Genomic DNA, 22,174 nt, shown 5'->3' on the forward strand with positions numbered 1-22,174 from the left:
TGTGTGCAGGAAAAAAAATACTCATGAGCCAGGAGGCACTGTGATTTTCTACTTTACTACTGGTTTCCAGGTTGCTCTCCAGTTGCATAGTGTGTACAACAACATTTGCATTATAAACACCATGACCTACCTGCAGCATATAGAGCTTTTGCCTGGGTCTGCTGCAGAGCCTCGTAGCAGATGAAGGCGGTGCCCAAGAGACCATCCAGAGATGTGGGTGTTCCCCATTCTGTGTCCTGTAGTCCAGCTGGGATGGCGTGCACAGGGGAGTCACCCAAAGATCCCCAACGGCCTCCTGCAAAGGAGGCTGGAAAGGACTGGGAACGGATGAGGGAGGGAGCATGGGTAGGGAAGGCAAACTCGGGAGACGGGTTGGAGGATGAGGTCATGGGCAGGTTGGGGGAGGTGGTAGTGGTAGTGGTCCGGTGGCCTGCAGAGCCAATGCAGCAGGAGGTAAAAGGCTTCCGGATCAAGTTCAGGTGGGAGAGAAATAGAGGAAGTTGGATTGAAAGAGGAGAAGTACTCAGTAATAATATGAAAAGCCAGTGGTCAGAATACTCAAAGTATTATATATATATATCTTAGTTAAAGCTACCTCACTCAGAGACGGAAAGCGAAGCTGAGCAGTTTTTCGCTGCTCTCCATCGATGTAGATGGTGACCAGATTCTGACCAAATGGACGACGACCTGGGATGTGGACTATAGCCACTGAATGCTGCAATAAGGACGAGACATTAAACAGCACACAAATGTATGTCAATACTGGAAAAAGCCACACTTATGGTTGTTTATAAGTTTGACGCTTACATTGAGGTGCAATACTTTATTAGGAAACTGGATCAAAACAGTAGGAGCTTTAATTTAACTGTACTGATAGATCTCTCCAGCTACAGTTTCTTCAGGGGGCTCTTATTCATAGTGAAGGTTACAGGTCCATCATTTAGAAAATGGACATGTGATTTTCTCCTTGATCAAAGGTTTTTTGGGTTGGAAAGTCTGAATAAGGGCAAATGATAGCTATAATCCAGGCTGCATTAGATGTGTCACTCACCCAGTGTGAGTCAGCTAGTGGGTACTCTGGCAGAGCAACAGCCATGTAGTCTTTCTTAGTGCAAACAGCCACGACCAGTACACCCTCCATGGTGAAGAAGGCCTCCAGCCCAGTTCCACTAGCTGTGAAGAAGCTTCAGCAAAAAAACTTTCTGTCAAAAAGTGTACTATACAGACATACTGTACGTATATTTAAGCTTGCAATTCACTTGAATTCTCATAAATGCCTCTTTACCTGTAGAGTTGCTTCCTGCGTGGCCCTTTTCCCATGTCGTGGTGAGCTCCAGTGCCAAAGGTGGAAGGTTTGCGGTTATTTGAGGCTGAGAATTCTGAGTGACAAGAGGGGAACTCCATGTTGAGGCAGAGCCAAGCGTGAAAGGCAAACCCACTGCCCGGCCAACGCTGCACTGTGGGCACCATAATGCCTGCCATAGGGGGCGTAAGGTCAAAGTACTGCAAGGCACTGTGCTGGCCTTCTCTGGCCGCCATGGCAGAAAGCACTCGGATGATTCGGGTGCAGTATGGATGCACCCTCCAAGGCAATGCACCACTGTCCTGATCCACCCTTAGCAGTCTGAGGAGGCCCTTCAGCTCCTCTGGTTTCAGACACAGGGAGCCCAGGTGCTGCAGAAGGCCCAACAGGGCATCTGCACACTGCCTGTCCAGACTCTGGGGCTGAGAAAGCACCTGCAGCAGTGCCCCCACCATGCCTGCCTCCACAGCTACAGTGCGACAGGACAAAGAACCACTACAGACAGTAGCCAGCCACTGGGCCACCAGGAGCTGAAGGTCCCTCTGACCTGACAGGTCAGGTAGCCACTGCAAGAGCAGCAGCAAGGGCTGGTCATTGCTAATGCCAAGGTGATGAGCGTGAGCATGCTCACCTTCCACTGCCTGATAGAGAATGGGATAAGATATATACATGGTGAGATGAGACGATAACTCAGTTAACTTGCACTGACACAATTTAAACAGAAATGAGGTCATCAATAAGAGTGATTTGACTAATAAAGTCTCTGTGCTCAGTGGGAATAACGAGGAAGTGTGTAATTCACCATGTTCATCAGCTCCTGGAGCAGCCTTTTGGTGGGTTGACCTTGACTCTTCAGCACATCAAACAGTTGGGGGTAGCCAATTCTCTCCTTGAAAACCTCCTGAGGGATAATAAAGCAGAAATAGGTTTGACAAATCTGCTCCACAGGGGATATCTATATGGCACACTTCTGGAGATTGGAAGTCAATACAATGAGATGTGAAAGTAGCAGTCCTCATTGGGTACATTGGGTATCATAGTATTACACGCTTGATGACGCGCAAATAGAAATATTATACATATATGTTATGACCATAGAAGATAACAATTGGCCTTACCTTTGCAGACGGTGAGTTACTCATTATAGCTGTCAGGACTCCTAGAGCATGAACTGTAATACTGTCTGATCCTTTCTCCCAAACCTGGATCAAAAGAAAGAGGTATAGTTAATTGTGACATTGCAGAGCTAAAAAAAAGTCAAATTTGAGCAAATATTTGACCAAAATTGAGGAAGGATTTTTGTTTGTTTATTTGTTATTTGTGAAGTGCATGAAGAAGTACAGTGCATTTGTTCCACACCACAATTCCTGAAGTATTCAAAGTAAGTGGAACTGCAGTGCCAGTCACCAAACAATCACCTCTTTGTTAAATACTGATAGGTCCCAGCATGCAAAAACCAAAGCCAACCACCAAAAATAAATAAATAAATAAATGACTGAAGCAATTACCAACGATTGCTAGAAACTGAGCAACATCAAACCCCAGGACAAGTCTTTCACAGAAGCATCACCAGCCACAAATCAGAGCAAACACAATATGAGAGAAGAAATGACATGCGCTGAAAAACAACCACTTCATGCAATATGAAAGACACAGCATGCTCTTCTTGCCCAGTGTTGTCAACAGGGAATTCAGCCTCTAATTATGAATGTGATATAAATAAACAATCCCACACAAGCAACAATTATTCCTCTGGCTGATAATCTGTATGTTAACTTTTAAGATGGATTCTAAAGGCTGGATTCAAAACAGTGACTCAACAAAACAGTAAATAACATGTGTCTATAGGTGAACTCCAGATGAACAGATACAACAGAGACAAAGCCAGCTCCAGACAACAGTAATGATGTACAGCCCTGCTACCTGCTTTATTTACAAATGAGTGTAAGCCAGACTTCCTGCCTAAAACTTCCTGTTTAAAGAGCTCAGAGCAGTTAACGAGTATAGACAAGGCTGAGTTTCCTGCTGACAGACCAATATCAACACCAAGTGGGAGGGAAAGTACCTGGTCCATTTCGACCTCTGTGAGCAAATGTGTTGTGAGGTCACACATAACCTCTTGCTCTGGCCTACGCCTGTTGCTCTGAAAGAGCTACAGGACATAAACAGAACCACACACACACACACACACACACACACACACACACACACACAGAACAAAAAGACAAGTACATTAGATAGAAAGTGATCTGTGAGTTTATAGAGACAGGTTTGATCCTGGTCTCTCTGTAGCTGCAGTGAGCTACACATGTTGTAGGCATGTCAGCAAAAAAGCAGCTGGGAATATGACTTATTTATTTATTGTATGAAGGCAAATATGTCTAATTGACTAGACAGAAAGAAGGTAGAGACTAGCTGTGCAAACAAAACAGGAAATAGACACGACATCACGACATAAATAAAAAAAAAGGTGACAGACCGAAAGACGTAAATGGATAGAGGGACTGATATAAAGAGCTGTCAGAACAGATGGATACATTTAAGATGGACCGGGGTCAGGAGGTCTGACCTTGCTGTTCTGGATGAGCCTGAGGATGTGTTCGAAGCAGTTGTTGTTGAGGAAGACTGCCTGCAGGACTGGTCTGTCAGAGCACTGGAGGATCTCAGGAACAGCAGCTAAAATAGACAAGCAGAGGATGTTCACCCATCTTAATTATCAGAAATCACTTATTTGATCTCCTTACTGACAGAGAGAGATAACAATGATTCATTTATACTCAGCTAGGCCTGAGGCCTAATGGACGTGCGCTTACTTAGCATTTGGCTCTGGAGCGAAATCAGACTGTCTTCCCAATTCTGCCTGTCTTGTTGATCACTGCTCAGTGGTCGATTCCAGTTGAGGAGCTGGAAGTAGCTCTCCAATATCGTCCTGATCTCCACCTGTCGCTCTGCAGGGCTGCTGGAGTGCAGCAGGTGGATCATTGCAGTCAGGCACTGCAAGGTCAGCCGTGGTAGCGCCATGTCCTTGGGTTGAGGGGTGGCCCGACAGCACCACGCTCGCAGAACAGCGAACAGGTCCTCGACAGACTGAGGAGTGATGGAGAGGAGGCCATTCTTCTGAAAAGACAAACAGTACAAAGTGACTCCTCTGTAATCAGTTTGATTTTGCACTTGTAGTGTTTCTTAGACTGCAGCCCAATCACTGATGAGGGGGGTGGCTAGAATAGCAGACCTTTCCCCCGCTGATGACTGCACCCTGGAGATGAACCAGTCTGAGTGTCAGAACCTCTGGGATCTTCTCACTTTCCTGTAGACTTTCTGTGAACAAGTAAAGAATTCAATGTCATGCGAGACCAACTCACATATATAACTTAACCACAATACAGAAAGCAACACAACTAACACAAAACATACATTCATCTACATTTATTGTTTATTGCTTTTCGACATCGTTTGCACAATGCACAATGGGACTGGCTCCAACCCCCTGCTACTGTGAAAAGAATATGAAAAACTAATGGGCATGGCAAAAAGGCTCAGAAAAAATCCCTTGCAATGCCACCACGGTCATTCAGGGTTACGTCAAACAGAAAAGCCTAAGCCTTATTTAATTGGCTAGGTATTACGCAATTCCTGCTTAAAATCTCCAATTAAATCAAGCTATTATGTTTTATCATCCTAAACTTTGGACATCCTGATTCCCCACAAGGCTTACAGATTACTGCTTGTGGTTGATATAGACGTCTATATAAAGCAATGCTTGGACCCCAGTGATAGAAACCTGACAACTGGACACTTGATATGAAGTTTTTAACCAAACATCTAACTTAACTGACTGTGAAGACTGAGAACATACTTTTCTACATTAAAAAGATGTTTCTGACAAAGAGGAAACAAACGGGCATTGTTTATCGCGTCAAAGATGACAGATCTGGGCTGTGCTTGGGATTGGAGTTGAAAACAGTTTGATTCTTGTGGTATGTGAGGTCCAACAGAGATCAGCGTGGTAGAGCAGACGAAAGGGAGTGTCTCACCATGGAAGAGAGCAGGCAGCTCCTCTGGCAAGGCAAGCGGGGAGAACTTATACTTGTTCCTCTCCAGCAAGCTTACCTCCTCCCTGAAACACACAAAGCCTCAAGTCACTACACTCCTACTCCCATCACGCCTAGTCAGTGTGTGACCACCACTAATGCTGTTAGCTCTAATGAGGCCTGACGTGCAGGCTTAGAGGCAACAAGAGGAGGTGTTAACATATCACAAAAGATTGAGCAAGATGGTAAAGGCATATTGTAAGTCTCTTAGTCTTTGTGTGGCTAAATTCTTCCTCCCACACACTCACAAAGACAACGATGCAACATATACTCACCCTGCCAGGCGTCTCCTCCATGTCTGATAAGGGTCAAACAGACTTTCGCACAGCACGAGTCCGTACTGTACAACCAACTGCAGAGAAGACTGCTCCCCTTCTCCCTTTTTTAGCTGCCCAAAACACACATTTGGACACGCATTCAACTCGAGTCATCCTCAGCACACATACAAATGTTTTTAAAAATGCTTTTAACATGAAACAAATACAGTCTAACACATTCCAGTGCTATGAATAGAAGGTCAGATACACACCCTCTTCTCTTTTCAGAGTAAACTAGTTCCATTACAAATTATAAACAGGATCAATTCTGTGTACATTCTGTTGCCCCTCTGATTTCATGGCACTGTAATCTTTGCATGAATGATATACTGGGCATGCTGTTGTGCCAATCCCCATCATAAATCACTAAAATCTGCTTCTTCTATCACAATTACTGTTCACAAAGTCCTTACCTGACCCAAACAAAAATCCAAAAGTTTGATAGTTTCAAAAACAAAACCAGGGGTCTTCTCTGGGTCAATATTCTCCATGTTCCTGGAGGTAAAGAAAAGTTAATGCAGCCATGGGTTAAGAAGATAGCCATATGTGGTACTGTGTGACTGCACAATTTTGAAGAGCAGGTTGGATCTCTCACCTGCAGACAATAATAAAGAACTTGATGAGGAGAAGGGGGTGCGGGGTGCTGCCATTGTCCTCGGCAGAATGGGAGAGGTGCAGCGCACTGTGCCATAACTTGGTGCTGAGGAGCACCAGGACCTCCCTGGGGAGCAAGGGCACCTCCGAGCTGCTCTCCTCCAGCCTGGGAGGGTGGAGACATTTGGGAAAGGAGAGGAGAAGAAGCAGGGGAGGCAGTGACAAAGAGGCAAAGGGCATTGTAACACAGGTCGTGTTTACACATAATATATACAGGTCCAAATGGTATCTCTACTGAATGCCATCGTGCTTCGGGAAATGTGGGGGAAGCTCCTGGCTTTTTAGTTTACAAGCAAAATAACTGTTACTACTCACCTCCGAGGCTCGAGTGACTGCACATCGATGAGTCTCTCAAAAGATGCCACAAATGCCTCCAGCCACTGCTGCAGATAGCTCACGTCTTTCTGCAGCAGAAAGAAATAAACAGGTCAGGCAAAAAAGTTGCTTTCAAATATCAAGGCTCATGCACAGTGTTATTAAACATTACAGTGCTGGAGGCATAAAATGTTTATGGTTACAAAGGATATATCAGTGGAATTGAGCTTTTGGTTGTGCTCAATTGTTGTACTGCTATCTAAAAAGGTGACACACTACGGCAGACTACATGGCACTGACTAAATCTTATGACCTGTTTTTTGTAACAGGATGTTGCAAAGAGATGTAACTCAGACAGGAACACATGAACCAATTCTTTCCTTTTTCAAAAGAGGGAGGTTAAAAGAAACGAAATCAACATGTTCCTTTCTCATGAACCCATTTACATGTACAGTAAACTCTACAATAAAAACCTTTCATTGATAGCATTTTATCTTGATCAAGATATTTTAATTTTCTAAAATGTCATATTCTTGCATGTTTGTGTCCTTATTACGCGCTTTAAGACAGCTTGAATTGTATGAACTTGTTTCTAGACGAGAGTTATCACAACTTAAATCAGCATCTCCAGTGCAACATATCCTGCCACTACTCCCTCCTCACATCAGTCTCTCAATCTGACACCAAACTCAATACCACAAACATCAACTTAAAGCTGTCTTTTCAACAAACCGTTTCATATATGTTATTAATTATCTGTATGTTACATAAATCCTGATGATTCAGACAATCATTCTCCACCAAATCTCACAGAATAAAGCAACAAAACACAGGGCATCTAGAAATGCTACCTGCTAGAACAACCTTAACACTTTGTTTAGCCGAGTATGTGTGTAAGCACAGTAGATGTTCGAGACAACAACTTCAGCAGACAAGTCAGTGTGAGAGAAGACATAAGTTATCTCAGACTGACTGACTCATGTCCACAAATATCATACAAACAGCACATGGTATAACAATGCATCAGGTACTTCCCCTTAACCAACAAGCAAATAGGTCAAAACTGAGCAGCTTGTGTTGAGAGCTGCAGCTAAAGTGGGTTGTGTTCAAAGCTGCACTGGGATATAATCTTCATGCATACTGTGCCTACGGTGTAAGTTAGAACTCAGTGCACGTCTCATGTGTAGCTAATTTTTACAACTCCTGTACTAAATGTAATCCTGAAAAGGAAACGAAAAACACTGTTCAGCCATTTCTTTTCTAATGCTGCATTAATTTTAAATGTACGTTACCAACTGGCATTGACTTATGAGCCAGTCCATCTCTCATTGTCTGCAGCTGAGCAGGGTGCCAGGTTCTTGCGAACCCAGTCTCAGATGAGCCTTCAGTAAATTCCACAGTCAGCAGCCCAGCAGCTGCACATCACTCTAAACACCAGCACACACGTCTGACCTGCTCACTACTTGTCTTCCAACATCAAGCAAGCAACCAGGAAATGACATGTCACTATAAGCAAAGCTTATTTCCTTCATACACTGGTTGCTCGTCAAACCCCTTCCTCTTTTGGCTCTGCTGCTTGTTTTGAGCACATATGACAGCGGCCTCTATGAAAACTTCCCACAGCAACAATGAAACGCCTGGACTGCATTCATGCTTTCTAAATATAAACACAACAAAGCGGAGAGGAGAAAGACTGAAATTCAGTTTTCACTATTGGGATACGCATTGCTGAGTTGTATAAGAGCCGACACAGACATAAGATGTGAGGAGATGAAGCAATTCATGTCAGAATATAATGAACACATCATTTCTAGATGGAGAAACCTTAGCGTGTTTCCATTCACCTTGTCACTCAAGCTTTAAAACTAAATGTGATTAGCAAGTTATTGAAAAAATCAACTACAAAATGACGTCAACAACTACATGAACACTGTATATACTGTAAAAATACACTGTGCAAACAGGAAACTGAACAGCCTATTGTGTCGTGCATTCGACATCTGGACAATCAGGTATTTTAAACTTGAGTAGGAGAGGCAAGGACAAAGAAATATAGGCAATGCCTCTCCTGCTTTTCACTTCCCAACAGAACATACAGTAACTGAATGAGTCTTCCCTAGCATCAACTTTTTACAATGACACTCTAAATAACGTCACTTTGCACGGCAAAATGTAACTTATGTTGTAATTTTGCTGTATTGAATTCACAGTAACAATAAGGACTTAAATGAGATGGTTTGGATTATACTGATATGCAGCTCTGCAGGCCGTGACAACAGACTTCATTTTCAAACACAAGTAGCAATGAAGCTTTGCGTTCCAGTTTATGCGGAGTAAAGTGCAGGTACCCGAGCGGGTTGTTAAAATAGACTGAAACTGGGTGTAATAGGTACGTTTTTAGAATATAACAAAAAACTGATTACAGACAGGAAGTGATACTGGTTTTCTAATAAAAAGTAAAACAAGAGGAAATGCTGAATGTTTTTATAGCAAACACCTGGTAGCGCTCTGCTTTATGTCTCTGCTCTTAAAAAGTCTTTAAAAAACATCCCTCACTAAATTACAATTGATCAACACCTCTCAAGAAATCCATATGCTTTTCATTTCAGTTTCATCAGTGTTTCCCTCAGCATCACCCAGAGCAACCAACTCAATAACTGCAAAAAAAGAAAATTGAAGACACTTTAACCGTGAGGTATCAGCCCCAATAAACATTTCATTTATCACGGTTTTCTCTGCACATGGCCGAGCAGCTGTGCCGCTCTCTGCTGCTTGGCATTCTGCTTCGCTCCGGCTTCCTGCACAAGTGAAAGCAAAGAGCACTTTGATTTTCCTGGTTGGCACTTCTGTTGGTAAACAGGGGAGATCGAGGTGCACGAGGGACTTCAATCACAGGGCTCACAGGACAGTCATAGCGAGCTGCAGGGATGGTTGTCTTTGCTGTTGCTGTATCACTGCAGTATGCTGATGTGCATCGTAGCATGAACACTTGGGACTATAATGTAAGAGGGTGACAGACTGCATGGGAAATTTGACTTGCTCTGTTCTCACTGGAAGTCGGGGAGGTGGTTTCACAGCTGCGTCGAGGGGTGGCAATCAGAGTGTCACTGTGGTCCATCTCTACCACTACAGGGTTTAATTAGTCCCTACAACACTATCTCAAGCTAATGATCACAGAATAATCACAGACCATTTCTCTACCAGCCTGACATCTCACCATTTCCACACTGATATTTAGAGGCTAGAAAGGATGTCACTTGCCTCTTGTTCTTCATTTCTATTCAACGTTATGTCAAATTGAAAGGTTTTTACTTGTGTGTCTGTCTGGTAAGTTATCTCTAGGAAGAAGACACACTGTGCAGACACAAGCTCATGTGCATAGCAGCTTTATCAGTTTTGTCTGAATGTATGGTTACTTAAATAAAGATTTTCATTAATAAAAGATGCTATACAGCATATTTAAAAATGGAGAGGTGCTGTCACAGGTTCCTGTGACTCAAGAGTAACTGAACAACCTGGCAGCAGTGCAGACTATTCTGCAGATATCCTGTTCAAAGGGGTTTCAGAGCAAGACTTGCTCTTGTGACCAATCAGCGAAGGTCAATTGTTTCTCCGAGACTGGTAAGTTTTGTAGTATTCCTAATTACTGTAATTTCAAAACACTAATACTGAAACTGCTGAGCAGGGTGTGGGGAAGTCTATTTGAGCAGGGAGTGGGAGGCTGGGTGGCTGGGTGGAGTGTCAGACTGCTGCTAAGCTGATTCCCAAAAGTTGTATGATGTAGATTTAAATATGTGTTGTTTAAATTTCTGAATTTGTGTTCTGTACAATGTCAAATTGTGAAAGTTTTGAAAAGCTTCAAAGTTAATAGCTTCAAATTGCTTGTTTTGTCAAATAGCTTAGTTTAAAATAAAATAATTATTTGTTTTCACATAAAGGCAAATTTGCATTATGAAAGTTCAGAGAACTGACTTGATGGTTTTGATAATGATTAAAAAATATATAATTATTAGTTGCAGACATACTACTCTTGAGAAGTAATGCAACATAACTGACAAAACTGTTTTGAAATATATGACTAGGGGAAAATGTAGTACACATCCAAAAGCAATACATTTTGGGTATCTTCAGACATGAAGCAACAAGTTAAGTCACTCCCTGAGTGATGAGATCAGACTCTTCTATGTCCATACCTGTCAGGCATGAGGATTTCATGACGGTCTGGAAAACATTCTCAGATAATAGCTACAGCGCCTTGCAGCATGCCTGTAAAGCTGGTTTTAACTCCAGCACCTATTGTCTTGATGAGCAGAAAGCATGGCTTAACATGCTTTTAACACATGTACCCGCGAAATCCTAAAGACCAAAAAAGCATTTAGCACACAAACATTGCCTGGTTACACTGTCAGTACAGTCAACACCAGTGCATGTTGTATCTGTTTTAGCAAACAAGACATACAATATAAAATGAAGATAACTTATTTGGGATCATCTTTACTAAAAGATAAAGCAGGATCAGCATTTTAGTAATGAAGCTTAGATGATTTAAAATGTCTTGTAAGGGGTGTGCGATTTCTTACACAATTGGAGGAAGCAGAGCTCCTTTATCACTGACAAGCCTGGACGAGTTTCGTAAATACAGAATGATTTGCTGAGATATGTACTCGAAAAACGTTGGAATTAATTGTTATGATTCATCACGGCTTTATTATACTGTATTTTGAAAACTCGCATAATCTATTAAAGAGTTTACTAAAATTTTGAGCAAATGTATATGGAAACCGTCTCTTTCTCCACATGTTCAAACTGATAAATGCAGAACTCATATGGATACATATGAGGAAAAATAATAACAGCAACAAGACACACGTTTTAGCTTCGTTGTTTACAGCATGAACAAAAAGTCTATTTATCTGATAGTCAGTTTTTTTGTTCAATATGACTAATACACAATTGTCCTTGATGTGTGACGAATAAGAAAACAAGGTCTGCGAGGTGAAGATCTGATGTGTCCACTGTCTATTGGTGCCTATAGAGGAAGCAGATGAAGTGGTTCTGCTACCTTTACGCAGCTCATTGTTTACCTCTGAGTCACATCAGGTGGTGACGTTTAATACTAGGCTCAACTAAATCCTTTTCCTTTGCTGTCCCTCGCCGCAGCTTGGCAATAAGTGCAGGCTATTTGAACACATGCGAAATCCACTTCCAAGCAAGCTTAGAAATATATGTGTCATTTGTTCTTTGAGCCTTGAGGGCAACTGTAAGAAGAGAGCCAAGAGGCAACTTAATAAGGAAGTGGTCTCACACATAGAGATGCTAGACAGCTGTCACAGTCAGATTCAGGACAGACAAACACACACACACACACACAAACTGGTTTTGTTTGTTGCCTAACCAGGAACATTTTGCAAAACTAGTGTAACAGAAGCAGCCCAGAGGAGAAGTAACAGGGTGGATTACAAGTTACACACTTCCTCTGGGATCAGCCCAAAGTGACCACAATAACCACTTTAATAGTAAATGCTATGGAGAAGACACACTTGCTCACTTTGGTCAACGCTTACTCCAGCTTTGACTTTTGCCCTCTTTAATCTCTTTCCCAGATTGTTTCCTGGCTTGAGAATAAGACTAGTCTTATACAAAACCTTATCACTTATACTTTAAATTCTACTATATTCCTCACCATGCCTGTATGATTTATCTTTTCCAGGATTGCAGCCCTTTAAGATCTGCCATGATGATAATACACCACAGTGAACACACACTGCATGCAAACTGGGAATAAAGTCTCTTCTTGTTTTCTCTGTCCTCGGGCATGGCAGCAGATTGCAAACACATTAAATAATAATGCTTAATTTATTCACTGCCAAACTGTCTTATTCCTACAACATGGCGTGGAAGTGTTTGCAATGAATGCTTGCTATTAATTTGTTTCATCATCATTGCCATGACATTGCTCTTTGATGAACAAGAGGAGAGGAATGAGATGCAAGTCACACTCACATGGGGGGGGGGGGGAACAGCTGAGACAAAGTACCACACAAAACTGCCAAATTAGGTTAGGTTTTCACACTGGAGATAATAGAATATAGTTTCTAAGTACATAGTTTATCCATAAAGTAATACAGCTGGAAGCAAAAGCATTAAAAAGGATGAGTTGACTGAGGATATGGTGATTTGTTGAACAATAACACAGGCTACATGATGTATAAACTCCATTAACTGAGGACAGACAAGAAGAACAGGAAGTAGTCTGCCAGCGCACCTGCTCCGCAGGTACAGGATCCCGCACACTTCATTAAGCGTCCTGATAACCACTCTTATCACCAACTGATTTCAAAAGGTTAAATGGTTTAATGACACAATCGCGTGATAAGACGTGGGGTTTTCTTCTCCAGCGTGCAACAGGGCAGCCTCTACCTCTAGGTAAACAAAACAGCTACTGCACAAACACAAACTGGCGACTTCCTCGTAAAGGCAGGACAACAACAAACGCGGCTGCAGCAGCTACAGCTCGTGTCGCCAGGTCATGTTTGAAACTTTTAGGCAGAGGACCTGCAGCTGCTGCTGCTGCTGCTGCTGCTGCTGCAACAACAGGTGTCACCGTCTGCTCTTCCGCTCTCGCACTCACCTTTGTGTAATATAACATCCACAGCTCGTACAGTCTTTCCTTCGATGCCATTCCACCGCCCTTGTGGTTGCTCATGATCTCCCTTTCTTTTCTTTTTTTTTTAAAAAACCATCAAAGTGCTCAGCATGGTCCACGCCAGTGCTGTTTGAACTTGTTTCCTAGAGGCAGGAGGACGCGGCACCCTCTTGTGAACCATTCCTGCAAAAAAAATGTAAAACCACGCTCAAGTGCTCCGTGCCTCGACGCGCAAACTTCCCAGAGTGGCCGTGAACGGGCCAAAGCGCGAAGGTGCGAACGTGTCCACGTTTCGATCACCGCCGAAATGGCAAGACCAGGAACAGAAATGCGTGGAAATGCGTGTCTGGAGAAACACCCATGTCCGCATTTAGAGCGAGCTTGTTGCTGTCTGATTCCTACTGGAGAGAGTTCCCACGGAAGCGACACACAGCATCCGCTCGAGAGCAACAATTACACTGCTCTGCCCATGTTGATTCATCAGTGGATATGTACAGTCCTGTCTGACGAGCTGCAAATTGGCATCGACTGGTGTCTCACTCTATTAAGAGGGACAGGAATACAGTTGGCTGTAGATTATGCTCACAGGTAGGCTGATATTCTTAAAGACACACACACAAATGCACAGAAACAGCCAACCAGAGGACTCCTATAACTGTCAGAGGGGAGTTGAGAAGTCTACCTACATGTATTAACACAGATATACTGTCTAATTGATATAAAACCTTTTTTCAGAAAAGATTTTAAAGATCAAAGCAGGTAGCAGCTGTACAGAGGGACAACTTATATTTAAATGATCAAATTCTTCAGAGCAACAGCTTCTTGTGCAATTTCTGCAAAATGAAGTTGTTACTCCAGCAGCTCCTGATAACATAAAGCCACAAACACAACTGTAAATCAGACTGTAAGCTTTTCCTAAGGGTTTCTCATGCTGTAGCTATCTGCAGTAAATGATTATTGCACATTATATTAATGATGAAGATCAATAAACCAGTAAACATTAAACCCCATGCGTTTGTAAATATGGCACTACACAGATGAGTATGTAGTAACGCATGAGGAAATAACCAAACAACTTCTGTGTATACTCAATTCAAAATGTACAGTAGCATATAAAGAGTTAAATTGGAATGTGAAGAAAAGATGAATTAACATATGAGAATTATTGGATGTTTTTAGTAGTAATTTCCAAATTGTCTTTACAGTTGATGTTTTTCCTATCCTAATTAATTATTTAATTGATTGCAATTTAATGTAAATGTGTTACAGGGCATTGATATAAACCTACCTGTATACATTAATAATAACATTTTATAATACATATATATAGATATTTATAATTTATCTACTCATATATTTGTACATATTTAATTTGCGCGACCAAAATAATGGTGATTGATGAAATAATGAAAGGAAAAAAACTAATAAATATTACATGATAAGGCAGAAGGCCACTGCAATCGATGTGCTCGACGGTCGGTTTTACAACCTCCATCAGGATGATTAATAGAGTTCAGAGAGAACCGAGTAGCGTGTCGCGGTAAATATGGAGAAAAATGTTGGGTCACTTCAGGAGCAAGCCCTGAAGAGAAAAGAGAGGCTAAAGGCGCTAAGAGACAAACAACTTCATGTAAGTTTCGTGTCTGGCGATGTTTGGTTTATTATAAGTACGACGTAGCCTGGAGAAACCATATCATTTTGTCTCGGTTAGCTTGTGGCTAACGTTAGCTAGCATATTCGTTCAGTCGTTAGCTTAAATGAATCAAAACCTTAGTTCGTTGCTTTGTTGATATGTTGTTAGGGAATAAAGTTTTAACTTAACTTTTGATTTTTAATTTGTATTAGTTAACATGTAGTTTAATAATGCTTAAGATTTACATGTTTCTTTTGTAGTTAAAGGTCATAAGTTGTAGCTACTTTGAGAAACAAACGTGCATGAACCTCACACACAAATAATGTAAATTTAATTGAACTGGATGTCGCGCAGCTTATCAAAGGTTATATGATAGCTGCTTATATTTCAGCTAAGCTCCATGTCTCGTTTACAACATCCCTGCGATTCGTTGATGTTGAGGTTATTACAGGGTTTATCCAAGGAGCTACGGTTATCAAACAAAGGCCACAAGTCCACATAAGGTTGTGCCTCTAAACTGAAACTTTTTCAGACCTACTTTTGCCTTCTCTAGAAATAGTTATTTTGTTACCTTTAATAGTTTTAGATTATTTCTGGTCCATATCCATTTATTCTGATAGTATGGCTCATATCGTGCACTAGACCCCCGCTGGCTGTGGCTACACCGAGTGGGTTCACCCTTAGCTGTGGTACCACTGTAACTCAGCGAGATGGAGACAGTAAGCTAAAGGAGCTAGCAAGCTCTCAAGACTTATAAGCTTGTGGCACTGGATGGCAGTACCTGGGATTATGGCCCAGTATGAATAAACACTATATGAACCATTTAGTAGAGTTAAACAGAGTGGCACATCACCTGCAGCTACAGTGAATAACACAGACACCTGGGGCCAATCCCAGTTGTGCCTGGATGAAAGAAGTGTACAGCCTGCAGGTCACTGTAGGTCTCAGATGTAAAATGGTGCTGTGGTCTGTGACTACAGACGTGTCTGTGCTTCAGTTCATGCTTCTGACTGTACCTGCTATGTCATGATGGCCGAGCACCTATGTATCCTGTCAGGGCGCTTTTAAAAGGATTAATTAGCAACAAATACATTTTTTTCATGTTGTTATGTCTGTGTTCTCCCCTAACACATCTGTTGTTGTGTAAATGCAGTAACAGTGTATTAACTTACACATAACCAAACTGGACTTACTGTTTGGATCATAGGGATTTATCAGTCTGATCCGTAGACATAGTTAAAGTCCAGTCTAATTAGGGATCTACATAACAGACTACAGATCTGAGATATGCAACGACCTTTGCAGGCTGTCCCTGGTTTTCATTTACATTTAGTAATTTAGCAGACGCTTTTATCCAAAGCGACTTACAAGTGAGGAACAAGGCAAGCAAAAAAATCTAAGTCAAGAAGAAGCAACATCAAAGCAAAGTGCTATCGAAAAAGTGTTTCTGTTTCAAGAGATGTGAGAATGAAAGAGTAGAAAAGTTTTTGTTTTGTTTTGTTTTGTTTTCACCCCATGATAGCTGAGACATATTACAGCACTGTAGCAAGATGACCACAGTTAGTTAACATATCCTGTACCGTATGCTGAGGTTGATTGAACAGCTGATGATGGTTAAACACTATATGAAACACTCTGTAGTTAGCCAGAGCTGTAGATCACCTGCGGTGACAGTGAACTGTAGGTCATTGGGATGCTGGAGCCGGCCTAGCTGTGGGTGGGTGAAGGGTGGTGTACTGTACAGTAATTGTACACCACCTTTCTGCCTACAGCCTTACTGAATAATTCATATAGTTTTTAACCATAATGAGTTAATATAGACAATCCGAATCATAACAGTTGAAGCACAGTTACGACTATAGTCATAATCACCAGCGAACCACAAAACTTATTTACCCTCTAGAATTAGTTTGAACAAATAAAACAAGCAAAAAAATTTTTTATATTCTATCCAGACAATTTGACAATACTGTTTTTGTCCAAGTTTCTGAAAGAAAAAACATCTTCGTCACATCGTCTTTCTCATACTGGTCAGAACTTATTACAGCCATTTAAGCTGCCATCAAATGGCTGAGTTTTTAATAACGGGGGTGACTGATGCAACAGTAAGTCCACATATTTAGCTTAAGAGCAAGTTGTTGCACAGTGGTTTCAGTTGTTCCTCAATACAGCTGCTGCTGAACCATTTAAACATAACACACCAATTCTGCTCAGCATTGACAATCTTTCAGTTCTGAATATTAATTTATCTTGAACAGGAAGCTCTGTTCAGTGTACAAGCCACTGCTTTAGCAGTTGAACCAGAATGTGTTTCACTTAGCCAGTTCTGAACAGAAGCATACTGGCTTGGATAGCAATGTTTGATAAATGAATGTTGACATTCCTGAAGCATGGTGCTGTTTTCCTTTTCTGCTGCTCTTCAAGAATGAGTCAGTCAGCTGAATTGTTCTAGCAGGTGGAAAGGAAGCCTCTTCAGGAAAATGTAAGATGGGAGAGTTTTGATATGCTTTGTTACAACTTTTCACTTGGGGTTACAATTGTTTTTATGAATTTCTGCACACCTGTTACATCATTTGTTTACCCAGCTGTTACACGTATACAGTTTAGTGTTGGCCACAGTCTGAATGGCTGTTCTTGTTCAGAAAATATGTTATTTATTTTGTTGTTACAGCTCAACTGGGAACAATAGGTGATCTCATGGTCCAGATTTTGTTAGCTTAATTCTCAAAGTTCTCAAAATGTGCCTCCTAAATAGCACAATGTCAGAAAAGATCAAGCTAAAAATTTTCATTTGTTATTTGACTCTCAAATTATGCACAAAAAACAGATTGTGTTGTTTTCCAATGCAAATGTTTCCTAGTGTGTATGTGTATGGACTGATGCATACCTATGCTATGACAGACCTTTTGGGAATCATTTTGTTGGCTATATGTTTTTGTTGTGACAACAACATAGTAAATTCAGTTTGTTTTTAACAATTTAAATCTCTATTATGATCTTCTGACAGGGGCGAGAGCAGGAAGATGGGGAGCCAGAGAATAAAAAAGCTTCACTAGAGGAGGCTGTGGAGGAAAGGCACAGGTTAGTTCATCACACCACTATTTTTTGTCATATCTTTAATGAAAGTATGTAATGGTCTCTTCAACCACTGCTTACATCTGCTTGCGCCTTTTAGGTGAGGCTTTTTAAGCTGCACAAACAGAACTGAAACAGATATGGAAGTACTCGTCAGAGCATTTATCTGCCCTTTATCTGAACACCATCTTCTTGTGTATGTGTGTGTGCAGGTCATGAGATACAGTGTTTACACTGGGCTGGATCACAGTCTCATGCTATTAACTGCTCAAATATCCTGCAGCTCAGTCAACTTGGTGAGTTAGCCGGTAGGAAGGAGCAGCCATCTTTCCTGTCTTGCAGGACCTTTTTTCCATTGTTTATATTTAATGACTGCGCTGAGGGAGTGCCGCTGTATTTCCTCCAGTCCAACAGTTCTCTCTCATGAGAATGAAAATAGCAACAGAGTTTAAGAGCCTAACTTAGACATTTGTCTGTGAAGAGAGAAAAGATCTGTGTACTTGTGATTTTTTTTTTTTGTTTCTACATGTGTGTTGCCAAGTCAAAAAGGTGTAGTGTGTCTCGTGAGTCATCTCAAATGACTCACAAGAGAGATCAAATTTGAGATCAAATTGCCAAACCAAGACACACCAAAACATGCTAACGTGTTTACATGGTTGTCCTACTATTAGTGTTGTGTAACTTGATAAAAGATCAACAAGTTTAGGATGTCAAAATAAATTGACCTTGTTCAGAAGGTTTTTCATCTCCCAGTCCATTGTGCTTCCATGTTTATTTAACAAAAGGCGACAACTGCTCGGTGCAGCTTGTCCTGTTAGAACTGGTTAGGTGTGTTACTTTTTAAAGATGTATGAAGTAGATATTCTTGGAAGTAGCGTATAAGTCAAAATACATTTCATAAAGCATCACGTCATTAAATGTTATTACTGACAATCTCAGGGGCTCACTTGTATGTGAAAAGGCTGGAGTTATTTTTATTCAGGTGAACGGGGCAGGTAGCTTGATATTGGTGTAAACATTTGAACCCTCTGCTGTGCCTCCTCCTCACTCATAGTTCCCTCTAAATATTTTGAGAGGGCCTCTTTTGGGTCAGTGCTCTGAATTTGTCACTGGTTCCTTTGATGCAACATCATGTTTGTGGAAATGTATAAACGCACTCTAAAAGTTTAGACTCATCAAGAAAAGGACTAAATTAATAAAAAAATAAGTGTCAACCTTGGAACGCAGGAATATCTACACTTTTCTGGAGGAGGATTAGGATTATAAGATTGCAATTCAATTTTATCTGGATGTTAATTCTCCTAAAACAACAACTTGAAACTTTTAGGTCATTACTATGCCTTTAATAACCTTTGTTGTTACTAAATGTGATAAATTAAAGCCCTAGGTTTTCATTTCTGAAAACCACTGCTGTCACTTAGCTTTGTCTGTTACATTAGTTTTATTATAGTGCCAGTGTTTCAGTTTAAGTCCTGATTGAATTGCTTTATAAATTTCACTTCACTATATATGCAACGCAGTGGCTTTTTTGTCATCATACTTAGGAGCCTGTTGACATACAGAAATTAGATTGCAGACCTTTTCGGGGACAATATAGTGCAAATGGCCTGATAATTGAGGTTAATGGTGAGAAGGAAAGAACGACATATTCCCCCACAGAAACAGGAGGCAGAGAGAGACATGTGTGAACTAAGAGTGGACCTCAGTTACAGGCAGAACATGACTAGCATTCTTGCCCATGCCCATACAAGGGATAGGTCTGTCTGTTGGCAGCAAGGGCGTGATGAATGTATAAAGAGTGCACCTCCCGAGCTTCATCACAAATCCGTGTTAAGCTTAGAACAGCTGATAATGTTCTTAGTCCAGGCTTGTTCAGACAATAGTGTACCTCAACCCCTGGACTTTCTTTATAATTTGCAGAGATGTCTGCTAAAGCTTGCCAAGAATTCCTCCATGTAGAGACGTGATGAAAGACTGCATAAGTCGACATCAAGGAAAGCATTCCTCAGCTGTTTGCTGCTCTCCTCGACTCAGTGTCCACGAGCAGGTGGAACATCTTAATCAGACGTGTTCATAGGAATAAAGAGGGACATTATACCCAACCTCTTAGACATTAGCTGTGCAGCTGTGCAGGATTTGCAGATGGCCTTTTATTCTCACTAAACTCTAGTGGAAAATATTGGCCTACACTGCCACCTGCTGGGCTGTTACAAGAGGGTGGGCTAAAAATGCTATGTTGTAATATTGCACTAATGTTTACATTATTAACATTGGAATTATGCTACAAAGGTTGACTCACGTTACTCACATTACACAAATGTTTGTCCTCAGAGAGCTGAAGCTCAGGAATTACACTCCAGAGGATGAAGAGCTGAAGGAGAGACAGGTGCCCAAAGCCAAACCAGCGTCAGGTTAGAACCCCTCAATCATAAACAAGCGTTGAAAAAACATTAACTCAGACAGTTACGTTTAGTTGAAATATATCAACAGTTGTGCTGTTGACATATTTCGTTGAAATGGCCTCCAGGAAGGTCAGTATGGCCTTTTGAGTAGTGTTCACTGACTCCAGTTATTATCACTTCATGTCACTTATGACTGAATTTCATTTGTTTGCAGTTGAAGATAAAGTAAAAGACCAGTTGGAGGCAGCCAATCCAGAGCCCATTATTGAGGAAGTGGTGAGTAATGTTCAGTATAAATGTTCATTTATTGTTTTAGCTGTTGCTGTTATTCACCTATTTTCTTTTTTGTCAGGATTTGGCCAACCTCGCCCCAAGAAAACCAGACTGGTAAGACCTTTTTGAAAAGTACCGTCAGCCCTGTGTGGTGCATAAGGACATCAGTCAAAGATAATTTGTCTCTGACATTGTCCTTTCATTGTGATTCTGGATCTAGGGATCTAAAGCGTGACGTTGCAAAGAAACTGGAGAAGTTGGAGAGAAGAACACAGAGAGCCATCGCTGAACTCATCCGTCAGTAGTTTTTATTTTATGTTTCACTGTTTCAGACAACTGTGGCTGAGCTAGGCTTGAATTATGAGGCTAATTGCTTTGTGGTTTCCAGACTCCACGGAGGCTTGAAGCTGTCTGATAACATCAGTGTTGTGATTTCTCCACTGATGAATGATCCAATTTCTAAAAATAGACATGAGCGTTCAGGAGAGAGCAAAATAGGTTTAGCTCATGGTTCTCCCCATGAGGTTACTCATTGAATTTATTTACCTGCATAACGAGTTCAGGCAGCCATATTTTTGTTAATGAGTACGCATAATAACTCAGTCAAGATACTTAGTTAAATATTGACTCCACATTAAATTTAGAGTGGTATACACCAGTCACTCCTGTTCAGTTTGGTTCTTTGCCTTCTATACAGCCTCAGACAACACTACACCCACATGTTGAAGCAAATAAAAGATATTGATTTGTATTACTTTAAAGATTTCCTCTACATTAAGTCAGTGGTGCATGTTTAACTTGTGACTGAAGGATGCAGTGAATGAATTAATCGGATTGACTGTGTGTGTTTGTGTCTGTCCAGGGGATCGTCTGCGAGGCAGTGAGGAGGAATTAGCTGGAGCAGTAGGAGCAGTAAAAGCAGAGGAGGGAGACTCGGACTGAATCCAAGATATGACAAGAAAAAAAGGAGACTACAGTGAATGAGTGGAACCACACATGGATATCCTGACTTTACTTGGACTGTACTGTCCCAACTGTGTTGTGCTCAGAGACATGGTTGCTTTAACTTCTGCAGGGAGTCAAGTTTTGCTTTTGTGTGTTCTACCTTGTATTGATGTATTATACATATGAATATGTAGTAGTACATTCTGTAAATGTAGTTGTTAATGTAAAAATTCATATTTTGTAATTTTTTTATATTCTCAAGTAAAATAATGTGAATTTTGCGACTGCCTGTTTATTTTTTGTGTAGTTTGTGTATTTAATCTGCGATCATGATATGTGGGAGGCTGGATCACCGCCCACCATATGGGAGACTGGTTTAAATTCCAGCTGTGGTCTACCTCCATTAGTTGAGAGCTTCTGACTTGTACCTCACTTATAAGTTGCTTTGCATAGTGTCTGCCTAATGACTAAATTGTGGGTGGAAAAAAAAACCATAATAAATAAACAATAAAATAGCTTA

General features: G+C 41.2%; 2 protein-coding genes across 4 annotated transcripts in view; one reads left to right on the forward strand and one right to left on the reverse strand.

Moving 5' to 3' along the window:
- The window catches only part of nbeal2 (neurobeachin-like 2), a 30,037-nt gene extending 16,171 nt beyond the window's left edge, over window positions 1-13,866 (reverse strand). The window contains exons 1-16 of one of the 3 annotated variants that reach the window (XM_026370000.1): window positions 13,312-13,866; window positions 6,681-6,769; window positions 6,307-6,471; window positions 6,125-6,206; window positions 5,670-5,782; window positions 5,338-5,420; window positions 4,536-4,621; window positions 4,117-4,420; window positions 3,873-3,979; window positions 3,369-3,455; window positions 2,422-2,505; window positions 2,106-2,204; window positions 1,286-1,944; window positions 1,052-1,184; window positions 596-715; window positions 131-461 (exon numbers count right to left, since the gene is read on the reverse strand). In XM_026370000.1, coding sequence (XP_026225785.1) covers window positions 131-461; window positions 596-715; window positions 1,052-1,184; window positions 1,286-1,944; window positions 2,106-2,204; window positions 2,422-2,505; window positions 3,369-3,455; window positions 3,873-3,979; window positions 4,117-4,420; window positions 4,536-4,621; window positions 5,338-5,420; window positions 5,670-5,782; window positions 6,125-6,206; window positions 6,307-6,471; window positions 6,681-6,769; window positions 13,312-13,386 — 2,617 coding nt within the window. In that variant the 5' untranslated portion in view covers window positions 13,387-13,866. Of the gene's footprint in view, window positions 1-130; window positions 462-595; window positions 716-1,051; window positions 1,185-1,285; window positions 1,945-2,105; window positions 2,205-2,421; window positions 2,506-3,368; window positions 3,456-3,872; window positions 3,980-4,116; window positions 4,421-4,535; window positions 4,622-5,337; window positions 5,421-5,669; window positions 5,783-6,124; window positions 6,207-6,306; window positions 6,472-6,680; window positions 6,770-7,972; window positions 8,157-13,311 lie in introns of those variants that run through there. The other 2 variants (XM_026370001.1, XM_026370002.1) reach the window with 2 other exon arrangements.
- Window positions 13,867-14,821: 955 nt separating this feature from the next.
- ccdc12 (coiled-coil domain containing 12) lies at window positions 14,822-21,935 on the forward strand. The gene is made up of 7 exons (XM_026373503.2): window positions 14,822-14,956; window positions 17,967-18,040; window positions 20,366-20,445; window positions 20,651-20,712; window positions 20,789-20,823; window positions 20,930-21,006; window positions 21,572-21,935. Exons 1-7 carry the CDS (start codon window positions 14,873-14,875, stop codon window positions 21,649-21,651), a joined length of 492 nt encoding a protein of 163 aa, XP_026229288.1. The 5' UTR covers window positions 14,822-14,872; the 3' UTR covers window positions 21,652-21,935.
- The last annotated feature ends 239 nt before the right edge of the window (window positions 21,936-22,174 follow it).

The sequence above is a fragment of the Anabas testudineus genome, chromosome 16 (genome assembly GCF_900324465.2).
Source record: "Anabas testudineus chromosome 16, fAnaTes1.2, whole genome shotgun sequence".
NCBI lineage: Eukaryota > Metazoa > Chordata > Actinopteri > Anabantiformes > Anabantidae > Anabas > Anabas testudineus.

Excerpts from the sequence above, each read along its gene's own strand:
- ccdc12 (XM_026373503.2), top strand. The coding sequence starts at position 14,873 with ATGGAGAAAAATGTTGGGTCACTTCAGGAGCAAGCCCTGAAGAGAAAA. Across the intron at positions 14,957-17,966 it reads TAAGAGACAAACAACTTCAT|GGGCGAGAGCAGGAAGATGG; the intron begins GTAAGTTTCGTG and ends ATCTTCTGACAG. Across the intron at positions 20,713-20,788 it reads AGCCCATTATTGAGGAAGTG|GATTTGGCCAACCTCGCCCC; the intron begins GTGAGTAATGTT and ends CTTTTTTGTCAG.